The sequence below is a fragment of the Mytilus trossulus genome, chromosome 4, assembly GCF_036588685.1.
Source record: "Mytilus trossulus isolate FHL-02 chromosome 4, PNRI_Mtr1.1.1.hap1, whole genome shotgun sequence".
Lineage (NCBI taxonomy): Eukaryota > Metazoa > Mollusca > Bivalvia > Mytilida > Mytilidae > Mytilus > Mytilus trossulus.
The window spans coordinates 92,205,730-92,226,301 of record NC_086376.1 but is presented as its reverse complement, the minus strand read 5'-3'; the positions used below and the strand labels follow the sequence as shown (position 1 = coordinate 92,226,301).

The window sequence follows — 20,572 nt, the reverse complement described above, 5'->3', positions numbered from 1 at the left end:
GTACCTTTGATAACTATTAATACATGGAGATTTGTTAGGTATGTACCCCAGTGAAGGTTCATATTGTCATAACTTAAGTTAGAAGTTAAAACTTCGACATTAAAACATAATCAAAATTACAAAAAGGCGAGACACATCTCTGCGATAACATTTTTTTATTGCATGAGACAAATTATCCAAAGTTATTAAATATTGGAACGAAGTTACCCAGCAATTTTGGACGAAATGGTAGGTACGAATATGAGTTAATAATCCAGATACCAATTAAATTTATACAGAATAATAAATTAGGACAAGAAAATGTTCGGATTACGTAAAAAATGAGACTACTATGAGTTGTGCATAAGAAGGCTCCGGCCAAAAGAAAAACAACACAACGATGCAAAATATCAAAGGCAATCAAATGGGAAACTTCTGATAGTAATTAAAACCTTAAAATTCTGGTGCCGACGTATATTGTTTTAAATACAATAGACAAGAAATAGAATTTTTGTTTACAATTCTTTTCGGGGCCTTTTAAAGTTGACTATGCGGTGCAGGTTTTACTCATTGTTGCAGGCCGTACATGTACCTAAAGGTTAAGAATTAGTTTCTGTTTCATTTGGTATCTTCTTATATTATAAATTAAGAAACTAGATGAATTTTGATATGTTTTATAAAACGATTTTTTTTAATTTAAAATTGATCTATTGATATGTATCTTTATTTTATAGATTATTTGATATGAAATAACTGGTATAGAAAAAAGGAAACCGAAAGTCAATTTATATTTATTTTAGTATTATGAAATAAGGAAGAAAAAAAATAAGTTACATGTAATAAGAATACAACCTTCCTTATACAATTATTTCCGCATTGTGTGTAAATACAAAATATGATTCACTCATTTGTGTGATTAAAGTCCATATGTACATTGGTATGAATTATAAATATTCGCTTGAATATATATTCACATGAAAAAAGGAAACTTAAACTTGTATCTCGTATTTAAAGAAAAATTGGATATTTTGACCTTGAACCACAAATTCGCATGAAAATAGGAGATTTTTAACTAGTATCACATATATTCTCATGAAAATAGGAAAACCTAAGCTTGTACCACTTATGAAATAATCTCGTTTACGAATCTTGTCAAGCCATAGATAAAGATGAACCGGATAAATTGTATCAGAATTGGAGGTACACCCACAAGAGATTTATTCTCAGATATGCACGGACGTCGATCAGTTTTCAATAATGGTATATTAGGACAAAACATGGATCCCATGGATATTCGAATAGCAAGATTACTGGCGCAGCAGAATTCTCCGATGGGGTTTGAAGATGACTCTAGCGATTCTGACGACTCGGAAGGTAAACTTCTTCATAATTGTACATATTTATAACTCGGCTTTTATTTATACATAGTTTGATTTGGGTTAAAATGAAGAGGGTTAACACGGGAACATAAAAAGTTTGTTCCTGGACTGCATCTAAAAAAAGGTTTGTATTGTCCTATTGTTAGTAAGAATCTTTGCCAGTGGTTGTCTCTTGTCATATAGTTTTTATTTGTTATTTTGAGAATTTGGCAGTGTTGGTAATAGTTTGAATCACGCAAACCATGTAAAGACTAGATAAATATAAACATAAAAATATAAATTGCCTATGAGACAAATCTTCACTAGACACTAAATGACTTAGAAGTTTAGCTAATATTAAAGCTAATGTACGGAATTCAATAATGAATAAACACTTTACCGCATAGGAAGGTACGTTTAAGAGCATGCACTTTGGTTTCTTGACCCTAGTATAGTATACCGCATAGTCAATCATTAAAGCCCAGTAAGTTCAAATTTGAAACAATTTAAACGAGAAAACTATAACGGCCTGATTCATGCATTTTTTGATTGAGTTAAGTCTGCCAATTGATATTTTATCGTATGTTTTTTTATATGTTGTGATGTTATGCTATTGTTTCAGAAAAAGGGAGAAGGTTTGGGCCCATTAAAACGTTTAATCCCGCTGCAAATGTTTGCACCTGTCCTAAGTCAGGAATCTGATGTACAGTAGTTGTCGTTTGTTTATGTAATATATACGTGTTTCTCGTTTCTCGTTTTGTTTATATAGATTAGACCGTTGGTTTTCCCGTTTGAATGGTTTTACACTAGTTATTTTGGGGCCCTTTATAGCTTGTTGTTCGGTGTGAGCCAAGGCTCCGTGTTGAAGGCCGTACTTTAACCTATAATGGTTTAATTTTTGAATTGTTGTTTGGATGGAGAGTTGTCTCATTGGCACTCACACCACATCTTCCTATATCTATAAAACAATGAACGAAAATCAAATATGATGCACAGCATCAAACGAAATCCACTGAGCTACAGACTCTTGCCTTGGAACAATCACATGCATAATGCGGAGGAGTTTTAACATGCTTAATGGGTGAACTTTAATTAGTAGACCCAAAGAAAATTGACTTGAATTAAAACTGTTATTCATTTCAAACGACTACTTTCAAGTTAACAGTGTACATACCGTGTATATAGACAAGTTACATTTATTCCAGATTCATATGCAGGTAGTTTTCAAACAAATTCAGTACCTGCACATATTCGAGGTGCAAAAGGAGGGATGAGGCCTCAACGCAATCCTCAAACAACAAGATCAAGTTTAAATGGCGCTCCTACGAAACGAAGGAACTTTGATGTTTCTATTGACATTGGTAATATTTCTCTGAATGTCAAAAGTGGTAACCTGGCAGAGCAAGAGGTAACTAGATATGAAATTTAAGATTGAATTCTTTTATTTTGTTTTATTACATGTTTTCTGTCTCATCTACTATATTTTTTTCATTTACTCCGTAGTGTTCTAAATGATAGCGGATCTAAACCAACAGCTATGTAAATATATCTATAAACCTGTATATATATCAGGTCAATGTTGCATGTTTTTGTTTGAGGCTATGAAAAAAAGAAGATGCGTGGTTGCCGATGTCTTGTAACTAAAAGTTCAAATGGAGTAAATTCAAGCAATTATTGGCAACAGTACGACTTTCAACAAAGAAAAAATGCATACCGTATAGTCGACTTTAAAAGGCATCGACATGAGTAACTTTATGAAACAATTGATTTGAGAAAAGAAACAACAACGCAATGAATGAATACAACATAAAAGACAGACATGATCCAATGACAATCTCTTTATACAGGCTCCTGGTTTGGGCAAGGGTCATTAAGAATTAGACGGGGCAAAACATGTATGTGAGGGCTCAAACCCCCCCTTCATAACCTGGGGAATATGTGTTATAGCGCAACGTTAAACAATCTATTGAAATCAGTAACTCATCAAATCGACATATCTTGTAAAATATCCGTTTCTAAAACCAACCCTTTGAATCTAAAATTAGTAACTTCTCTTGTCAACAAAGATAATAACCTATATCTTTTACTGAAAATTAAGTGTTTTCCATCGGTATTATAAACATCTTCCTTATGTATTTGAGCCATACAATCTTAATGTATGAAGGTTTTTAACTAGTGTTGCTACTTTGGTGTCAAAATTAAATATGATTGATGCACCACTGAAACACATATTCCAGAAGCGTTCCCTGGAAGATACTTGCAAAATACTGTTATTTACTTTGGTCTTAATACAAAGTCCAATATAGCCTCCAATGACCAAAGACAGACCCAATTGGTCTGAATTCCAAAGATCTTCTTTAGAATTTCAAGAACTAATATATCGATTATAACCGAAGTTGCTAGATAACTATATATATCGAGAACTCGTATTAGATTTTAAATTTTGGATCACGGCAGTCTACATTTAATTTTTGTTTAAATTCCAAATATAATTTACTGTGCGATTTATACGCGGACAACTTTGATTTAAGTCTTAAATAAACCAGTTTCACATTAGAGAATTTCACAAAAACGTTAAACCTCACTTGAAATCGTCATTCATGTTTTTTGTTTCCCTGTATATTGCGTTCGAACAATGATTAAGAAACGCATATGAAGTGAACATTATATACAGGTAAAACGTCGAACAATAATTAAGAAACCCATATAAAGTGCACATTGTATAGGTAAATAAAGTAAAGATTGCTTGAAGAATACCTATAACGAAAGGATTTCCTCAACATAGCTCTCCAGTAAAGGAGTCGAACTCAAAGTTAACGATCGTGTTTGCAACGGTGTGTGAAGAAAGTAAAAAAAAATTCTTAAAATTTCCAAGAATGATGTATATTTATACTGACTCATAACCTGGAAAATTGGTTTTTATTTCCTGTTTTGAAGTTTGATATTATCGTTTACACATGATGATTTTATTTTTATAATTTTTATTTAATTGTTTCTAAGAAAAATGAAAATTCAACAAGTAAATACATTGTACATTGAAGTAGACTGACAAAAAAAAGAAACCCTCGAACTTTGAATTATCCAAATATCCATTGAAATATTCACATATAATTTGCATACGATGCCTGAATACCTAAATTGGTATTATTCTCTTTGGATACTTAAAATACTTTTACAGCTTTTGATATTAACTTTGGATAGGCACATTCCCATTGCTAAAAAGAGTTTTGTTAGCGATTCACTTGATGCTTAAAGTTCCAAAATAAGCATATGCTGTTTGCTTATAAAGAGTGAATGGTATTAAGTGCAACCAAAAACCAGTAGGGACAGTACTGCACTATCTGTAGGTTTATATTGCGCCTTGAAACAGCTTATTAAGCCGAGTACTTATTATAAGAAACATTTATGCTTGTATCTACCATACACCATTATCTTTTGGCTGTCTTAATTTTCCGTCCGTCATTCCGTTTTTCAAACTATTTAAAACCTTTACGGTTAAACACATTCAACAAAGTATTGATCTACACAATCAAGAACTCGGTATGACATGTAGATAGTCGCATTGTCAAAGCCTTCGGCTACAAATGCATCCAATTTTTTATTGCAATTCTTCCAATTGTACTTTATCGTATCAATTTTGTTTTTTTTATTGTAAGAATAAGAATAAAAATGAATGCATACACATGAAGCGTGAACTGTTTATGCTTTCTCAGGCTAGTCACTATGCACTGATTGATACTGTAGTTTTAGAGATTATCAACATGTATTATGTATAAGTTTTTATTGGCTTCACACTATCTTCCAGTAACTGCGAATTCTATTAGATCTGTGTATTGTGTTATATTTTAGTTGTTGTTTATGCTGCGTTCCGATCTTGTGAGTTTAACAATGTCTACCTTAATTTTACGGTTTTTTTATATTGCACTACTTCACAATTTTACCAGGCGGTGAGAGGGTTAAGCACCCACAAGCATGTTTGACAATGCAACATTCACTATGTCCCTGTCCCTAGCTGCGGAACCGTAGCTCATAGGTCCTTATGTTATTTTTTGACTATAAATAGAAGATAGAGGGACGAAAGATACCAAAGGGACAGTCAAACTCATAAATCTAAAACAAACTGACAACGCCATGGCTAAAAATGAAAAAGACAAACAGACAAACAATAGTACACATGACACAACATAGAAAACCAAAGAATAAACAACCATCAAAAACTAGGGGTGATCTCAGGTGCTCTGGAAGGGTAAGCAGATCCTGCTCCACATGTGGCACCCGTCGGGTTGCTTATGTGATTACAAATCCAGTAAATAGTATAATTCGGTAGGTCACATTCATGAAAGGGAAAGGGATTGTAGTTACGACGTAAGGAACATATCCGATAATATTTGTGAAACGGTTATTCCATAACGGTCAACCAACTTGTGATGGCGTCCGTAAAATTTACGAAGGGATGATTTCAACTTCACCATTTGGAACTCTTGGTTCCAAAAATAGATGTTAATAATTTAGAAAGAGGTTTCGTGGAGCACTTGGAAGATCCAGCAATATACCGTTGTTTGTAAAGACACTTATGTAGTTTAGGTATCCAATACAGTGATGGAAGATCCAGTTCTTCATCTTTGGTTGAAATTCCAAAGGAACAAAGAACAGACCAATGATTATCCAGGATTTCCTCTTTGGTAAGTGTCGTGAGGGTATATGTTGAGTTTCCAAGTGAATTGTCAATACCTAATTCGTTTATCAAGCAGTTAGTGGAATGAATTTTACACACAAAAACGATGTTATTTGGGGCTTTGTCTGCGGGGACAACAACATATTCATCATGGAGGTCGGATAGGTGTTTAGCAACATTCGACTATAGTCAAAACAAAAAATAACATAAGGACCTATGAGCTATGAGCTACGGTTCCGCAGCTACTATATCCCAAGCTAGGGACTTGCAATTCTCGAAAGCTTTTTAAAGCCGACGATACGGCAGATGTCTCAAAGGCGATTACACCACATCCCTTTTTTATATGGTTTTTCATTCAGATCATTCACAATTATTTATCTTTTTCAGGCTGATGTTATAATAAATAGTGTTGCTACTGACCTCGACTTAACAAAAGGTGTTGGCTCAAGTGCCATTTTTGCAGCTGGTGGTCAAGTTATTCAACAGGAATGTGATGATAGTTATTCAGACGGCATATCGTACGGTGATGTAGCTATAACTTCTGGAGGCAATCTTAAATGCTCTAAAGTATACCATGTAGCTCTACCTAGCTGGAATAACAATGAACATGTACGTATCAATGTAAACTAAGGCTTCCTATTAAACTAAGGTGAAGTGTATGCAATGGAGGTATACTTACAATATCCCAAAAAGAAACCATAAGCATGTTGATGTTTTGATTTGTTTACTAACTTACAAGTTTGACTCATTTTTGGAGTATATCACTCGGTGGTATTGGGGATGTTGATTGTAAAGTATCATATGCTTAAAAATCATTTTTGTAACTATCTGTAAAAGCAAGCTGGCATTGCTCAAAATTTCCAGTGACATAACTGCTTTGGAAAGCTTTTTTAAGAAGTAAATGTGCATTAATTAATTATCTAATTCTATTTATATATTAATAAAAAAATACTTATTTAAATACTTATTTTTTTATTAGGAAATACAAGATATCTTGAAAAAATGTTTTGGCCTCATGGGACAATCTGGCGCACCGTTGAAAAGTATGGTAATACCACCACTAGGGTATGGGTTTTTGGGATTTCCAGACGATATTATAGCAAGAAATATGATCTCGACAATTGTAGAGTTTGGGAAGAATTCACAGATCCATCATGCATCAGTTTCTATTGTATGCCACAGAAGGCAACATGTAATATTTAAGGTGAGATAAAAAAAAGGAACAAAACTAAAGAAAAAATAAAACGAGGGTTTATTCATATGAATAGAAAGTAGCTGTCTATCTTTTTTTCTGAGAGTAATGATTTAACAACCCTAATTTGTCATTAACCGTATGTATATTGTTAATAAAATATTGTCATATTATTCTACATTTTTACCACTCCCATAAAAACAACGTCAAGTGCGGAAGATATGAAATATTTATGTATTTAAGTTCTCCACAAACGAGGCAAATGATAAATTTGTTTCATATCAAGATTAGAAGTGGCTTTTTTTTCAAGTATGATATGGCAAAAACTAAATAAGATTCATTGTTTATTATATATACATGGATAACATTTATGAATTGAATGGAGAGTTGTCTCATTGGCACTCATACCACATCTTCTTATATATACATGGTTATGCAATTTAAATAACCTTAAATGAGTTTAACAAAAAATAAATCATATATTATACATATATACATGACATATAATCTTCATTATAAACAACAAGTCAACAGGCAACTTAACATGAATGTTTCAGTAAAATCTGAATTGAATATGTGAATGATATTTTTTTTTATTTATTGAACGTTTTTAGCTATCATTTTCCATCTGTTAATGATAGTTAGGTCATCTATCATAAAAATTAGTAAACGTATGCGTGGTTTATTATATGCTTCGAAGATATTTTCCCTTAGAGATACTAACTATGTATCAAATGTATAAATTATTCAAGTACTGTCACATACATTTTGTACCAACACTTTTCTACAAAATTCTCAATTTTCCGGATCAAGTTTTAAAATAAGGCAGTGTCATCTCAATGTATTATGTTTGTAACATGATTTTTTTTTGTTTCAGGCACTAAAGACAGAGGTTAAAAGATTAACAGGTACAATGTGTACACAGAATATATTAATTTTTTTTATGGAATGTGTAGTTTTCATTGTGTAAAATGAAATTAATTAGGGATTTAAAAACAAAATCGAATACAAATTTGAAACTAAGGAATAAGGGAAATTACATTAGCAGTCAATAAGTAAATCATCGATGTTCATAACCCCCAAATACTTTTTTGGGTATATCAACTCACTATAGCACACATTTAAAACAGAATCAAATAAACTCGACATCAATCGAGAAATGGTTCGTGGAAAGTAATTTCCTGTATGCATCTTCCAAAAGGCTAAATCCTACCAAGTATATTCATTTGAATAGCCTGCCCAGTCCATTATAAGTAATCATAAACTATGATTTAAATCCCAGACCTTATGAAAAAGTAAAAGCTTCCGGAGCACCTGAGATCACCCCCGGTTTTTGGTGGGGTTTGTGTTGCTTAGTCTTTAGTTTATGTGTTATGTCATGTGTTCAATTATTTGTCTGTTTATTCTTTTTAACAATGAAGTGGTCAGTTTTTTCAATCTATGAGTTTGACTGTCCCTTTGGTAGCCTTCACCCCTCTTCTTCAACCACAATGTGATCTTTGAGTTCAAATGGTTTAACAAGTTGGATTTGATCTTACACGTTAAAATCAATTTCTATTATAATATCTCAGATAGATTACCCTATTTATCAATTCTGAGAGTCTGAAAGTCAAATCGTCTCTCTTAATACTAGAGGCAGTTCAACAGCAATGCTAGCTATTAAGTCAAAGTTATTAAAAACAGTATACGTTTAACTTTTTTCTTTATAAGATAAGATAATTTGGATGTTAAAGGAAAAATCACAAAAATACTGAACTCCGAGGAAAATTCAAAACGGAAAGTCCCTTATCAATTGGGAAAATCAAATGATAAAATTCACCAACGGATGGACATCAACTGTCATATTCCTGATTTGTAATAAAGTCTGTTGGTGCATGTTGTGTACAGACGACTTTGCGCAAAACTTGTTTTTTTTTATAAACAAGTAATACAAATTTATAAATGTAAATGTATAGATTTTCAGGTTAACCTATAAAAAACAAACAATTGTAATGGATCAAACAATATTAGTTCATGTTAAGAATTCATTCGGATACATTAGTTCCAACTCGCCCAGGCAAAGTTGACCATAGGGATGCATGGATTTAAGCATTATTTTCATGCCCTTTAAGTCACATAGCTACTCATGTATTATTCTTTCATTTTTGTCTTTCAATTCTTTGAGTTTGATTTTGAGCATTATTTTCATGCCCCTTTTAAGTCACATAGCTACTCGTGTATTATTCTTTTATTTTTGTCTTTCAATTCTTTGAGTTTGATGAAGGTAAATCTAGAATAACGCTTCGTGACGCACCAAATTTATAATTTTGTCATATATAACTGTATACTAAGAACTGAAAGTTTTGCTTATAAAATTTTAATCATTTAGCAGGAGTATAAGAAAAATTTCCATCTTTCTAATATTAATTGTAGTGCAGCTACATATGGATATGTATAAAGGCGATCTCAAAACTCCTTCATACTGGACAAGGTACGACCAAACAAAGACGCTAAGAGAATGGAACTGTCACCAGATCTCTGACAAGTGTTGGGAACAGGTTCAAGTAAGCATAGAAGAACGCTCTGCAATTGAAAAACTTGTAATGGATACATGGATGAAGCAGCTTGTTGGACACGGTCGCGATTCACGGGGACTGAGTGCATTAAATTACTCGAACATACAAATTCTTGACGTAGAAAGAATAGAAAATCCATTATTAGCAGAAAGATATTTCCAATGCAGAGCAACAATGTTTCATAAGGTTGGACAGTTAGAAAGAACTTTTACAAGACTTAAAGACATTCCTTATGCAAAACAAGGAGGTATTTTGACCACGAAAAAATCAGGAAAAACCTTAACACGCGAAATGTGTCAAATGGTAAATGAGCATTATTTGTTCCATGGTACAACAGTAGGGCGGATAGATGTTATAGCAGCCCAAGGGTTTGATAATAGATTGACTGAAAACGCTATGTTTGGACCAGGTGTTTATGCTGCTGAAAGTTCTACAAAAAGTGATCAATATGCAGGTTAGTACAATTTGTAATTGCAACTACTGTACATGAAACCGAGGCATATGTCTCATACCCAATTGTGCGTCTTACCGCTTTAATTACTGTTTGTGCATCATTCAAAAAATGGAAAAGAAGGGATAAGTTGCAGAATTTATGCATGCTATAAAAAATAAAATAATTTAAAAAAAAACCCAACGCTTTTACCACTATAACCGAATTAATTGGAAACATTTGCTTGATATGAACCAAGCTACCTATTTTGTATGTTATTTTTAAAACTAGAAATTCTAGAAATTAAGGTGGTACCTATAACATCTTGACTCAAATCAATTTGGCTCCTTCAACATTTATAAAACTTTTGACGAAATATTAAGGTGGTCATTTTGATAAAAAATTTAAATTCTCCAAAAACACATATTGTCTGAACATTTTCATTGAATACATAGTAATTTGGAAAACACTAGTTTTGTTCATTGAGAAGCTTAATATGTCCTCAACCATATATAGTGTTAACACATTCAACTGATTTACATATTATCTCCCTGTAGTGTTATGCACCACCTTAAACAAACGAACATGTGTTATATATTATTTTCAAGTTGGTAAAATGAGGATTGAAAAATAAATGAAAAAAAAAGGAAGTGTGAAATTTGTAAAGGCTGTTAAGTCTTCCTAATAATGACGAGTGTATGTAAATACTCTAAGTGCACTCTTCAAAGTAGGATTATAGGTCATCTATCATCTTTCACAAAGATTTGTTCTTATTCTCTTCAAGTAGTTTCTAAGTTTTATAAATAAATGGTTATATAATTCATTTTTTCCGTATGAAAACCAAAATGAATTAATAGGTCTGGTCATAAAAGGAAAAGATTAAAGCCATTGATTTCTTTTACTGCATCAAATGAACTAATTCAGGCAATAATATAACCAAGTACAGATAATAATGTAGATTAATCCGGGAAGTGCCTCAGACACAGGAAATTTATTTGAATGAAATGTGATGTTAAGTATGCTAGGGTTCTACGAAAGCAACCAAACCACACAGAAAAAACCTGTAGAGGTTTACATACGGGTTTAAACATTAAATAGTGTAAATACAATCAATATGTAATGCAGTAAATGTTCTTGTCTGAAAATCGTGAATACATTTAAACTGACTTAGATATAAAATCATCCACAAAGGTTTAAATTTACAAATATTTAGAGGATAAAACAAAAGATAGCAACCGACGAGGTTCTGGAGTGTGTCAGGGGAATACTCTAATAGTTGTTTTACTTTTCCGTATATCGGATGCTGCATGATTAACCTAGTCCAGATACAGGGTGATTATTGATATTGAATTAATTTTTGTCCCTTGAATTCGAAAACCAAACACTATTTTAAATGATGAGATGTTTTAGAGAAGATGTCAATATCTATCAATTTCAAATTGTAATTTCTTTTTGTCTCTTTGAATTAGTTATTTTATCTGATTAACCTTATATTTTAATTTAAGTTGAAGTAAGACATAATTATTTATTTATTTATATAAATACCAAACTCCAAGGAAAATTCCAATTAGATGGTCCCTTATCTAAAATTGTAGAGATTTTACGCGTTTTTTATGTTATCTCCTAAATTGTGGTGCCTTTACCATGTTTATGTGCTTTTTTATGTTATCTCCTAAATCAGTTTCAGTAGGCAAGTTAATTAACTTTTTGGAGTGATTTGTGTTTGTCGTATGCTTCCTGGTATGTAAAGTTCTTTGTTCCTTTAACCGAGATTACATAAGGGGGTGTTGATTTTTTTAAAAAGAAACTGGTTTAATTTGTCTGTAGAAAGTGAGGAAATAGCCAGTGGTTATCTCTACTAGTTTCTATAAATAAACTCATCAAAGATACCAGAATTAAAATTGAATATGCCCGACGCGCCCTTCGTCTACAAAGGACTCGTTTAACAGTTTTGTCTGCCTTGTAGAGAATTTGGAATATCTTTTATATTCTTGTAAATTATTCACTATTTTCCAATAGATACTGGCAGATTTATAGCCTACCATATTGCATCGACACTCGTTTATTGTTGATGATTGTATGTTAGATTGTAGATATGAATAAAATTACCCCAGAGATACGAATGATACTCCCAGCCAACAGTACTTATTACCAAATCACATCTGGAGGTCATATAAAGTCCACAATTATTCACACATGTCGAACTCTGTAAACCAACTTATTTTCGCGACTACTTTATTTCGCCCTTTTAGCATATTTCGTTCGATTGAATTTCGAAATTCTAAAATTTACTTGATGTAGCCAAGTTAGAAAATATCAAAGTTTCACATATTCGCCACGATAAATATTCGAAACATTTTTCTACTTGCGAAAGTCGTGAAAATAAATCGCTCTCGAAAAGGTTCCGTACTTGTATTCAACATTGGGACAGATGTCTTTTTGTCGATCAATATTTTTTTTTATTCTTAATGATTGTGTGAAGACGTCTTAAATATAATCAAAATAATTTCATGGACATTCATAAATGATAATTATAGCTACCCATCCACTCTAACAATCATATCAGGACAAGAAGTCAACATACAGCCTTCAAATTATTTATTTAGGTTCCTTTTAACTTTAAAAAAGGGGTCATAGGTGAGGGTCGGGGTATATTTATTTACTTAAAATGTATTTTGACCCCAATTTGAATAAAAAATTCAGATTTTCCCAATACCTTTACTTATTGCTACTTATCTCTTTTCGGAAGAACCTTTTATTGTCCATTTGTAAAGAATTTACGGTAGATGACTACTACTGCCTGTAAACACTTTCGCCATCGCTACTAGAAACAGGAAACATGACACATAAAATGATATGAAAAATCATGTTAAGAAGAATATGTGTTAAATGATGAAAGTTACTACCTGTAAATATGATCTATGTTATAAAATTTCAGAATTACGGTACCATTTACTTTTTTTGTTTTGTAACATACTTCCCCCTTGAACTTTAAACACTAATTGAAGCCTCAATTATTTTTTTTCTCTTTAATAAGAGATGTTAACTTATAATTCTTTTTTTCTAACTATTACATATCATAAATATTATTTTTTCTATTAAACAGATGAAAAATTTATATCTGTCAGACATATATCATGTTAAACAACCAATAAATTACAATCTTTCGTAATTAAGTTTTATAAATACCAGGAAATGACATTAATTTTGCTTTGTATTATAATTCTAGTGCCTTAAATAGTGATCATTGAAGATTAATTTTACTTATAGATCCTATTTCCTTTAATAATTCCGATGTTCTATTGGCCCACATGTTTATAAAAAGAAGTTCCTTCATAGTAAAATTAAGTTAAACAAAATCTGAATAAGCCTCTTTTGTTTAGAATTTTTAGTGCTAAAATACTGATTTTATAAGACAAATGCACTTGTATAATAATCTGATTTTCATTATTCTGAAATATTATTTTCAAATTAGAAATGAATTATTTCCCTTTAACTAGTCGACTTCCGACAAAAGGTCATGTTAACATTGAGCTAAATATTGGAAGTTTTGAAGCTATCAACGCTTTAACTAAACTATATTTATTTTCCAACTACTGCTCCGCTTTTGATGATTGAGACTGTGGTAATAAGAACAATTGAATTACTCCAAATCTCCATATAACGGTTCATAAGAAACAGATTAGGTATGTGCAAAACGTGCTTTTTACTCTACTCCAATACTAAGTAACTTTTTTTCAAATTTTAATTATCGAAGCTTAAACAATTTGTGGTCCATTTCCAACATTTATTTTTTGTCCTGTACCAAGTCAGGAAAATGGCCATTGTTATATTAAAGTTCGTTTATGTGTTTGTTACATTTCAGTGTTGTTTTTCTGTTGTGTAGTAGTTCTCCTCTAATATTTGTTATGTTTCACTCAGTTTAAGTTTGTAACCCGGATTTGTTTTATTTTCTCAATCGATTTATGAATTTTGAACAGTTGTATACTACTGTTGTCTTTATTTAGCTCACTGTATATATTGGAAAAGTAAATATCAAGCTTATAATAACTAATGTTTTTATCTTCGAACTCAAACTTGGCAACTCCATGACTAAAAATGAAAAAGTCAAACAGACTAACAAGAGTACACCAAACACAAAATAGACAAATTAAAGACCGAGCAAAAGGCACCACACCAAATTTGATCAATAGCCAATATTGACATTATTGGATTTTAATCCTGTCAGAACTCTGTATTATATGTCATATATATATTCCCATCTAGTCCCTTTAAATATAGATTCTATTACTACATCGAGTGTGATACGATAGTTATCCACTCGAGACAAATTTAAAACGCGAGACTAGCCGATCGTTTTAAACATTTAAAATTTAACTGTAGAGAGTGGGTAAATATCATATAGCTCGAGCTTTGGTGGTAGAATCTTTTTCTCTAATGATTTTCAAACAATACACAGGCAAACTTATTCCTTCTTTGCGACTGATCTGCAAAAATATATGTTCTTTTATGTGATGTCATCGAGAATGGGCGCCTTTTTCCATGACGTCACCATAGGAAATTCAGAAAAAAACCCAAGAAAATTCGACGTCATAATCGGATTTTAAACAATGAAGGACTGAGATCAAACGAACCACACGTTGATTAAAATGTATACAATGGGTTCAGAAATGGAGAAATTGACGAAGAATTAGAGAAAGCTAGTTATACAGTCATAACAGTTCTTTTCTGTCTCTAAGTTTATAGACATATTTATTTTGATTTTTTGTTATAGATTTAACTCTAAAATACGGATTTTTGAAATAAGTTATGAATACATAAAGGAAAAACAAATGTTATTTTTTAGCTGTCTATTCGCTTCGCATGTTGTTCAGTGTGTACGATATTTTTTTATGCTATTTTTCCATACAAAGAAAAAAAAATATTACAATCATTTCTCAAATACCTTATTGCCGGAACTTGTTTTCATCAGACGTTTGCTTGCAAAATTGTTTTTATAAGAGTTCAAATTATACATTATACTCATATGTACGACCTATACTGACAAAGTGTTTACTTGGATCATTTATCTTCCGTTTTCAATTTCCGAACAGGTTTTGCCTCTTTGTATTTTAATATGTGTGACACATAATTTGATGTAAAAACTATTACAATTCCTTTTGGAATTTTGTAAGGTTTTGTTTTCTACTTCCACCCATTACTATTCACTCATAACTCTGGTATGATAAGCCACAAACGTTTTTTTTTCTGAAATCACACAATGAAATAGCCGTTCCTACACAAAATAATAAAAGAAACTTTGAAAGATCATGACAATCTGCATTACAAATAAATTGAGTTACAAACAGACTTTGGAGTAGGATAATGAAATGTTAAATTGATACGTTTATATAATGTTATGTAGATTAATATTTAGGAATTCAACTCTTAAACCAGAACAAAATTAAACCAAATCAAATGAAAGTCTTTTAAAACTTCCTAAACACTATATATGTTAAAATATGTTTTTGAGCTGAAGCTTGGATTTAGCATTTATAAATCAGACCTTTGGTGTGTGTCTCTTAAATTTTTCACACTTCCTGGGCCTTTTATTGCTTTTTTATACGACATGGTCTTGCTTTTATAGAGATTGCAGCAGGGTTTAATTAAAATAAAACATTTCAAACTGACAAAAATTACCGATCAAATAGCAAAAACGGAAAAATACCCTACTTATTGCATAGCAGAACGTATTTGATGTCTGCCATCTTTCCCCAGCTCACTATGAGGAGCAGTGCATGTGTGATTTATAGCAGGATAAATTCATTTCATACGATTCTATAATCATTTACAACACGCATAACAAGAGTTATTTCTCGGTAAAAAAAATACACTTTGACGTCATCTCAGCAGAACAGTTGACTTTTGACTAACATGAGTGAAGAATTAATAACTATTAAATGTACAAAATAAAATGAACATTTAAACATTTAAACCTAAAACCCTTCAAATACATGTACGTTCGTATATATTTCTTCGAGGTATATGTTACTGGATGTTTAGCAACCAATAATCAATCATTCAATCAATCTTTGTTGTGTTGAAAACCTTGCCATAAAGCAATTAAAAAATATCGTTGTTTAAATTGAAATTAAAAAATCCTGTAATTCACACATGTTTTATTCATTTTGATCATCTCTGTTCGTGGCCTGTCCTCTAAAATCCTATTTCCAATTTTTCTTTAACCGTAGTTGTTTTTGGTATATTGCACCTTTTATTTACAAAACAGCTATTTCATTAGGAGAGAAACCATTCGTTTTGTCCGTTATTGAACGACGATAATGTGCAATTTAAGAATGCGGAAATTATTGTTTTACATTTCATCTCGTGTTTCATTAAAAATTTCATTTTGGAATTAGTGTAGAAAGTCGCTTAGAAAAAACATAAACAACACGCTATATAGTTCATTAGTTCGAAGCGCTCTTTTTAACTGGCTTTCAGCAGGAATACCCAAAGTCGAATGTTTGAAAGCAAAAGATGTATAGTTACCTAAACAGTAGAAGAGCTATTTATTACATAAGGGCATACAAAATAGCCAAATCCATCTTAGTTTAATCTCCCCTTGCGTGTTACAGATGATAGTAAAGAAGTTGGTAGCTTTATTTGCTTGAACTACGATTGTATGGTTTATCAATAAATGCTTCTTATAAAGATACAAATCTGATTTTCTCATTGAATTTTTCAGATCCCAAAGATCATCGAGATAAGAAACCAAAGAAAATGATACTAACAAGAATGCTTCTTGGAGAGATTTATGTTACAGACCAGCCCCAATCGTTTCAAAGACCACCATGCAAAACCTGCAAGAAAGATAAGTGTTGTGATTCGTCACATAATGCCAGGGGGCAAGGATTCTTCGATTCCGTAGTTGTAGATGGACAGTGGAACTTTAGAGAATTTATTGTTTATAACAGTAGTCAGTGCTACCCTGAATACATTGTCACATATAAAAGAAAATAAAAGCGGGAAAACCGGAATGTTGCATTTTAACCTGACAACGAATTGTTTTGCTTTTTTAACAATGTTATTATCTGTTATATTTTCCACACTTAAAGAAAATATGCGTAATGCTGTTCTGTTGTGGTGTATTAATTTTTAGTTGATAAAAAGCAAAAGGCAGAAAGTCAATTTTATTTTAGTCATTGACCATGCAACGTGGATATGAGTGTCATTTATTTTTCTTATCTGGTCGACAGTTAAACGTTCTTAAATAGTTGTTGTTATAATCTGAAAAGTCAACAACTCATTATTTAATTCTCTAACAAACTCAATTGTGTACCAATATTTTCAAAAAAAAAGCATCAATTCGCTGCAAAGGTTACACCTGACGAATTTGAAGTTGATAACAATTATCGCCAGCTCAGTATGTTCATTTTTGTTGTACTTATTCATTGGCGGATCCAAAAAAAGGGGAGATCCCCCTTTTTTTGGACGATCAATGCATTTGAATGGGAGCATATAGTCGGAACCCCCCTTTTACTCTGGGTTGGGACCCCCCTTTTTAAAATGGCTGGATACGCCCCTGTTATTCATAAACTAGGCAGTTCTCTGTTATCAGTTATCTTTGTAAAAATCAGCGATGAATACATATATACTAAATATAGATAAGATTTGCTTTATTATACACGAGGCATTATCCTAATGGCCTGCAGTCAGAAAAATACATATAGACTAAATATAGAAATGATATTTTTATTTATAAAAAAACAATTATTCTTATGTCTTGCAGACAGTAGACAGCAGCGATATATAAGACTAAATACATAAAAGATTTTTTTTTTATATATATAGTAAGAATCATCTTCATGACATATGGGTGTTTTTGTGCAATCTAGTTTATCTGTTTAATGATTTATGTGACCGGATATAAAAACCTTATTTTGTCGAGGAACAACTTTATTTCCCCTCTTTTTATATCGTTTTGAATACAAGTATTACAAACCTATTTTATTGGTAAGGTACAAAACAAGAAGATTTTGTTTTGATTCACGATTAAATGCTCACTTTGTCAATAAATCAGTTGTGTACGTATAATGTGTGCCTGTCGTCTTCTGTATCTTGGCTGTATTTGGCAAACGTTTAGGAATTTTGGTCATCAATGCTCTCCAATTGAAATTACAATCCTGGTACCTATGATAACAACTTCAATGGAATAACAACTACTAGTATGGAGAATTCGAAGATTTTTTTTATGTGTGTTCGAAGCGCTTTTAATGAATTTTCGTTCACTAATATCAATAATGCTGATGAGCTGTCGAAAGCCAAACAATTGTATGTACTTAAAACACAAGAGGTGTAAAACCAAAGGGACATCCATATAATAGCAATAAGTAAAGCACTTCATAAGTTTCGTGCAAAGTGTTACCTACTTACATGTACTTGTTATTTTATGAGAATTTGTCATAACATGTATAATTGTAAATCGGTCTGTACTGTGTACGTGACAATCAGTTTATCATTTTAAATATTAATATTTATATATACATTTGATATTTTCATAGTTTATTCGAATTTATATTTTTAGCTTTTACAATACGTACAAGTCGACGCTTTCAATAATAACTTTCATAACACATCATATATTTTGTCATGCTAACTCGTTCATATGGCCTTGTTATTTAAAACAAACTAATGCCGGCAGCGGAAAGAGATCATGATTTGTAAAGAAGATTGTTATAAATATTGGAAAACCAAGAAATGCATGCGCATAACACTGATGAGAATAGTTACAAATAATATTTTGTTCATATTAAATTTTGAAATATTATTTATAAGCAGTATTACAAGGTAACAAACATAATTGGGGATTAATGGCTTAGAAGGCCTTATCAAATGGGTTTTCATAATCCAGGGTAATACTAGCACTTTCTTCAGAAAGAATAGTTAATATGGATTAAGTACCTTCGAGTTTTAACAAATATTCATGTTTGAAATGAAGCTTTTATTGCTGAAAACGCGTAGATCTTAAGTTAAACTTACAATGACATGGTTAATCCCCCGTTATAAAACGAAAAACGACAAAATACAAACAAGTCCACATGTTCTATCTAGAAACTGAACAACTTTAACCATATCAAAAACTGGATGGCGAATCTCACGTGCTTCGAGAACTCATTTTGATTTTTTTTTTTTTTATCAAGTTGGAGGTTTCAATAACCTTTTTAGTGTGTGTTGTATTTTTAAATAATTCACGAATTATAGCGTCTTATTATCGAAGACGGGTTTGCTATTTTTCCATTTTAGAGGGCTTATATATATCAAAGGAGTTTATATTATTAAATGTAATTATAATATAACGTTATCTGTAAAGGAGTAGGTCCGGTAAGCACCGATTTTGGCCTCAAACTTCAGGTTCATCTAACGAAAGATTTTGACCACTTTTTAAACATAAAGTGTCTATTTCATTTGAATCAATTAGATTATGTGAAAGATTTTAACTGATTTTGTCATTAAAAACGATCTGATTCAAGCTCAAATATGAAAAGTCTACCAAATATGCCTTAAAATGTCACTTTTCAGAGTGTGTTTGTCAAAAATGAAAGTGGCCACATCCGTGTTCATCCTCAACCTTTATATATGTTATGTATTATCATAAAATACAACTTACATTTCAATATTAAAGATGAACACGGATGCGGCCACTTTCGTTTTACACGAAAACCGTCTAAAATTTAACTAAAATGCTAGAATTGTGAAGATTACAGTAATTTAGCATGACTAAATTGTGCTGGTACCCGATATATGTGCATTGTTCTGTCAAAAACAGCCTATATTTATGTAGCAGAAGCATTCTACTGTCCAATAAATATCTAAAAAAATACATTTTAACAATTTTGTAAAACCGCTATATTTTGGGGGCCAAAAAGGGGTCTTACTGGACCTTATCCTTTTGATCTCTGTAATGTTGATAAGTTATTTGTTGTCTTACAACCCTGTAGTGTCGTTATATGCCGTTTCTCCCTTTTGCATCCCCAGGTGTTGATATCTCTGATGTTGAGCGCAATTGTTGTTGATGATTAAAGAAATAATTTAAACATAGTTAAAGCGTAGACTGAAGACGTGTCACAACAATATTTCGTTGTAAGATAAGTGTATGTTATCATGGTTTAATATTAAATTATTACTTTAATTATTGACGTACAATTCTTGTATGTTTGTGTGTTACTGTTGCTGGTTGAATATAAAAAAGATTCGGCATGATTGCCAATGAGACAACTCTCCACAAGACACCAAAATGACACAGAAATTAACAACTAAAGGTCACCGTACGGCATTCATACCGCATAGTCAGCTATTAATGGCCCCGAATTGACAACGTAAAACAATTCAAACGAGAAAACTAAC

At 31.7% G+C, this 20,572-nt stretch overlaps 1 protein-coding gene across 1 annotated transcript; it reads left to right on the top strand.

Annotated features, from left to right (window-relative positions):
* Window positions 1–920: 920 nt before the first annotated feature.
* LOC134716307 (uncharacterized) lies at window positions 921–20,351 on the top strand. Its single transcript, XM_063579205.1, has 7 exons — window positions 921–1,353; window positions 2,543–2,745; window positions 6,400–6,621; window positions 6,992–7,216; window positions 8,082–8,112; window positions 9,617–10,213; window positions 16,914–20,351. The coding sequence occupies exons 1-7, from the start codon at window positions 1,149–1,151 to the stop codon at window positions 17,186–17,188; spliced, it is 1,758 nt and encodes a 585-aa protein (XP_063435275.1). The 5' UTR covers window positions 921–1,148; the 3' UTR covers window positions 17,189–20,351.
* Window positions 20,352–20,572: the final 221 nt, after the last annotated feature.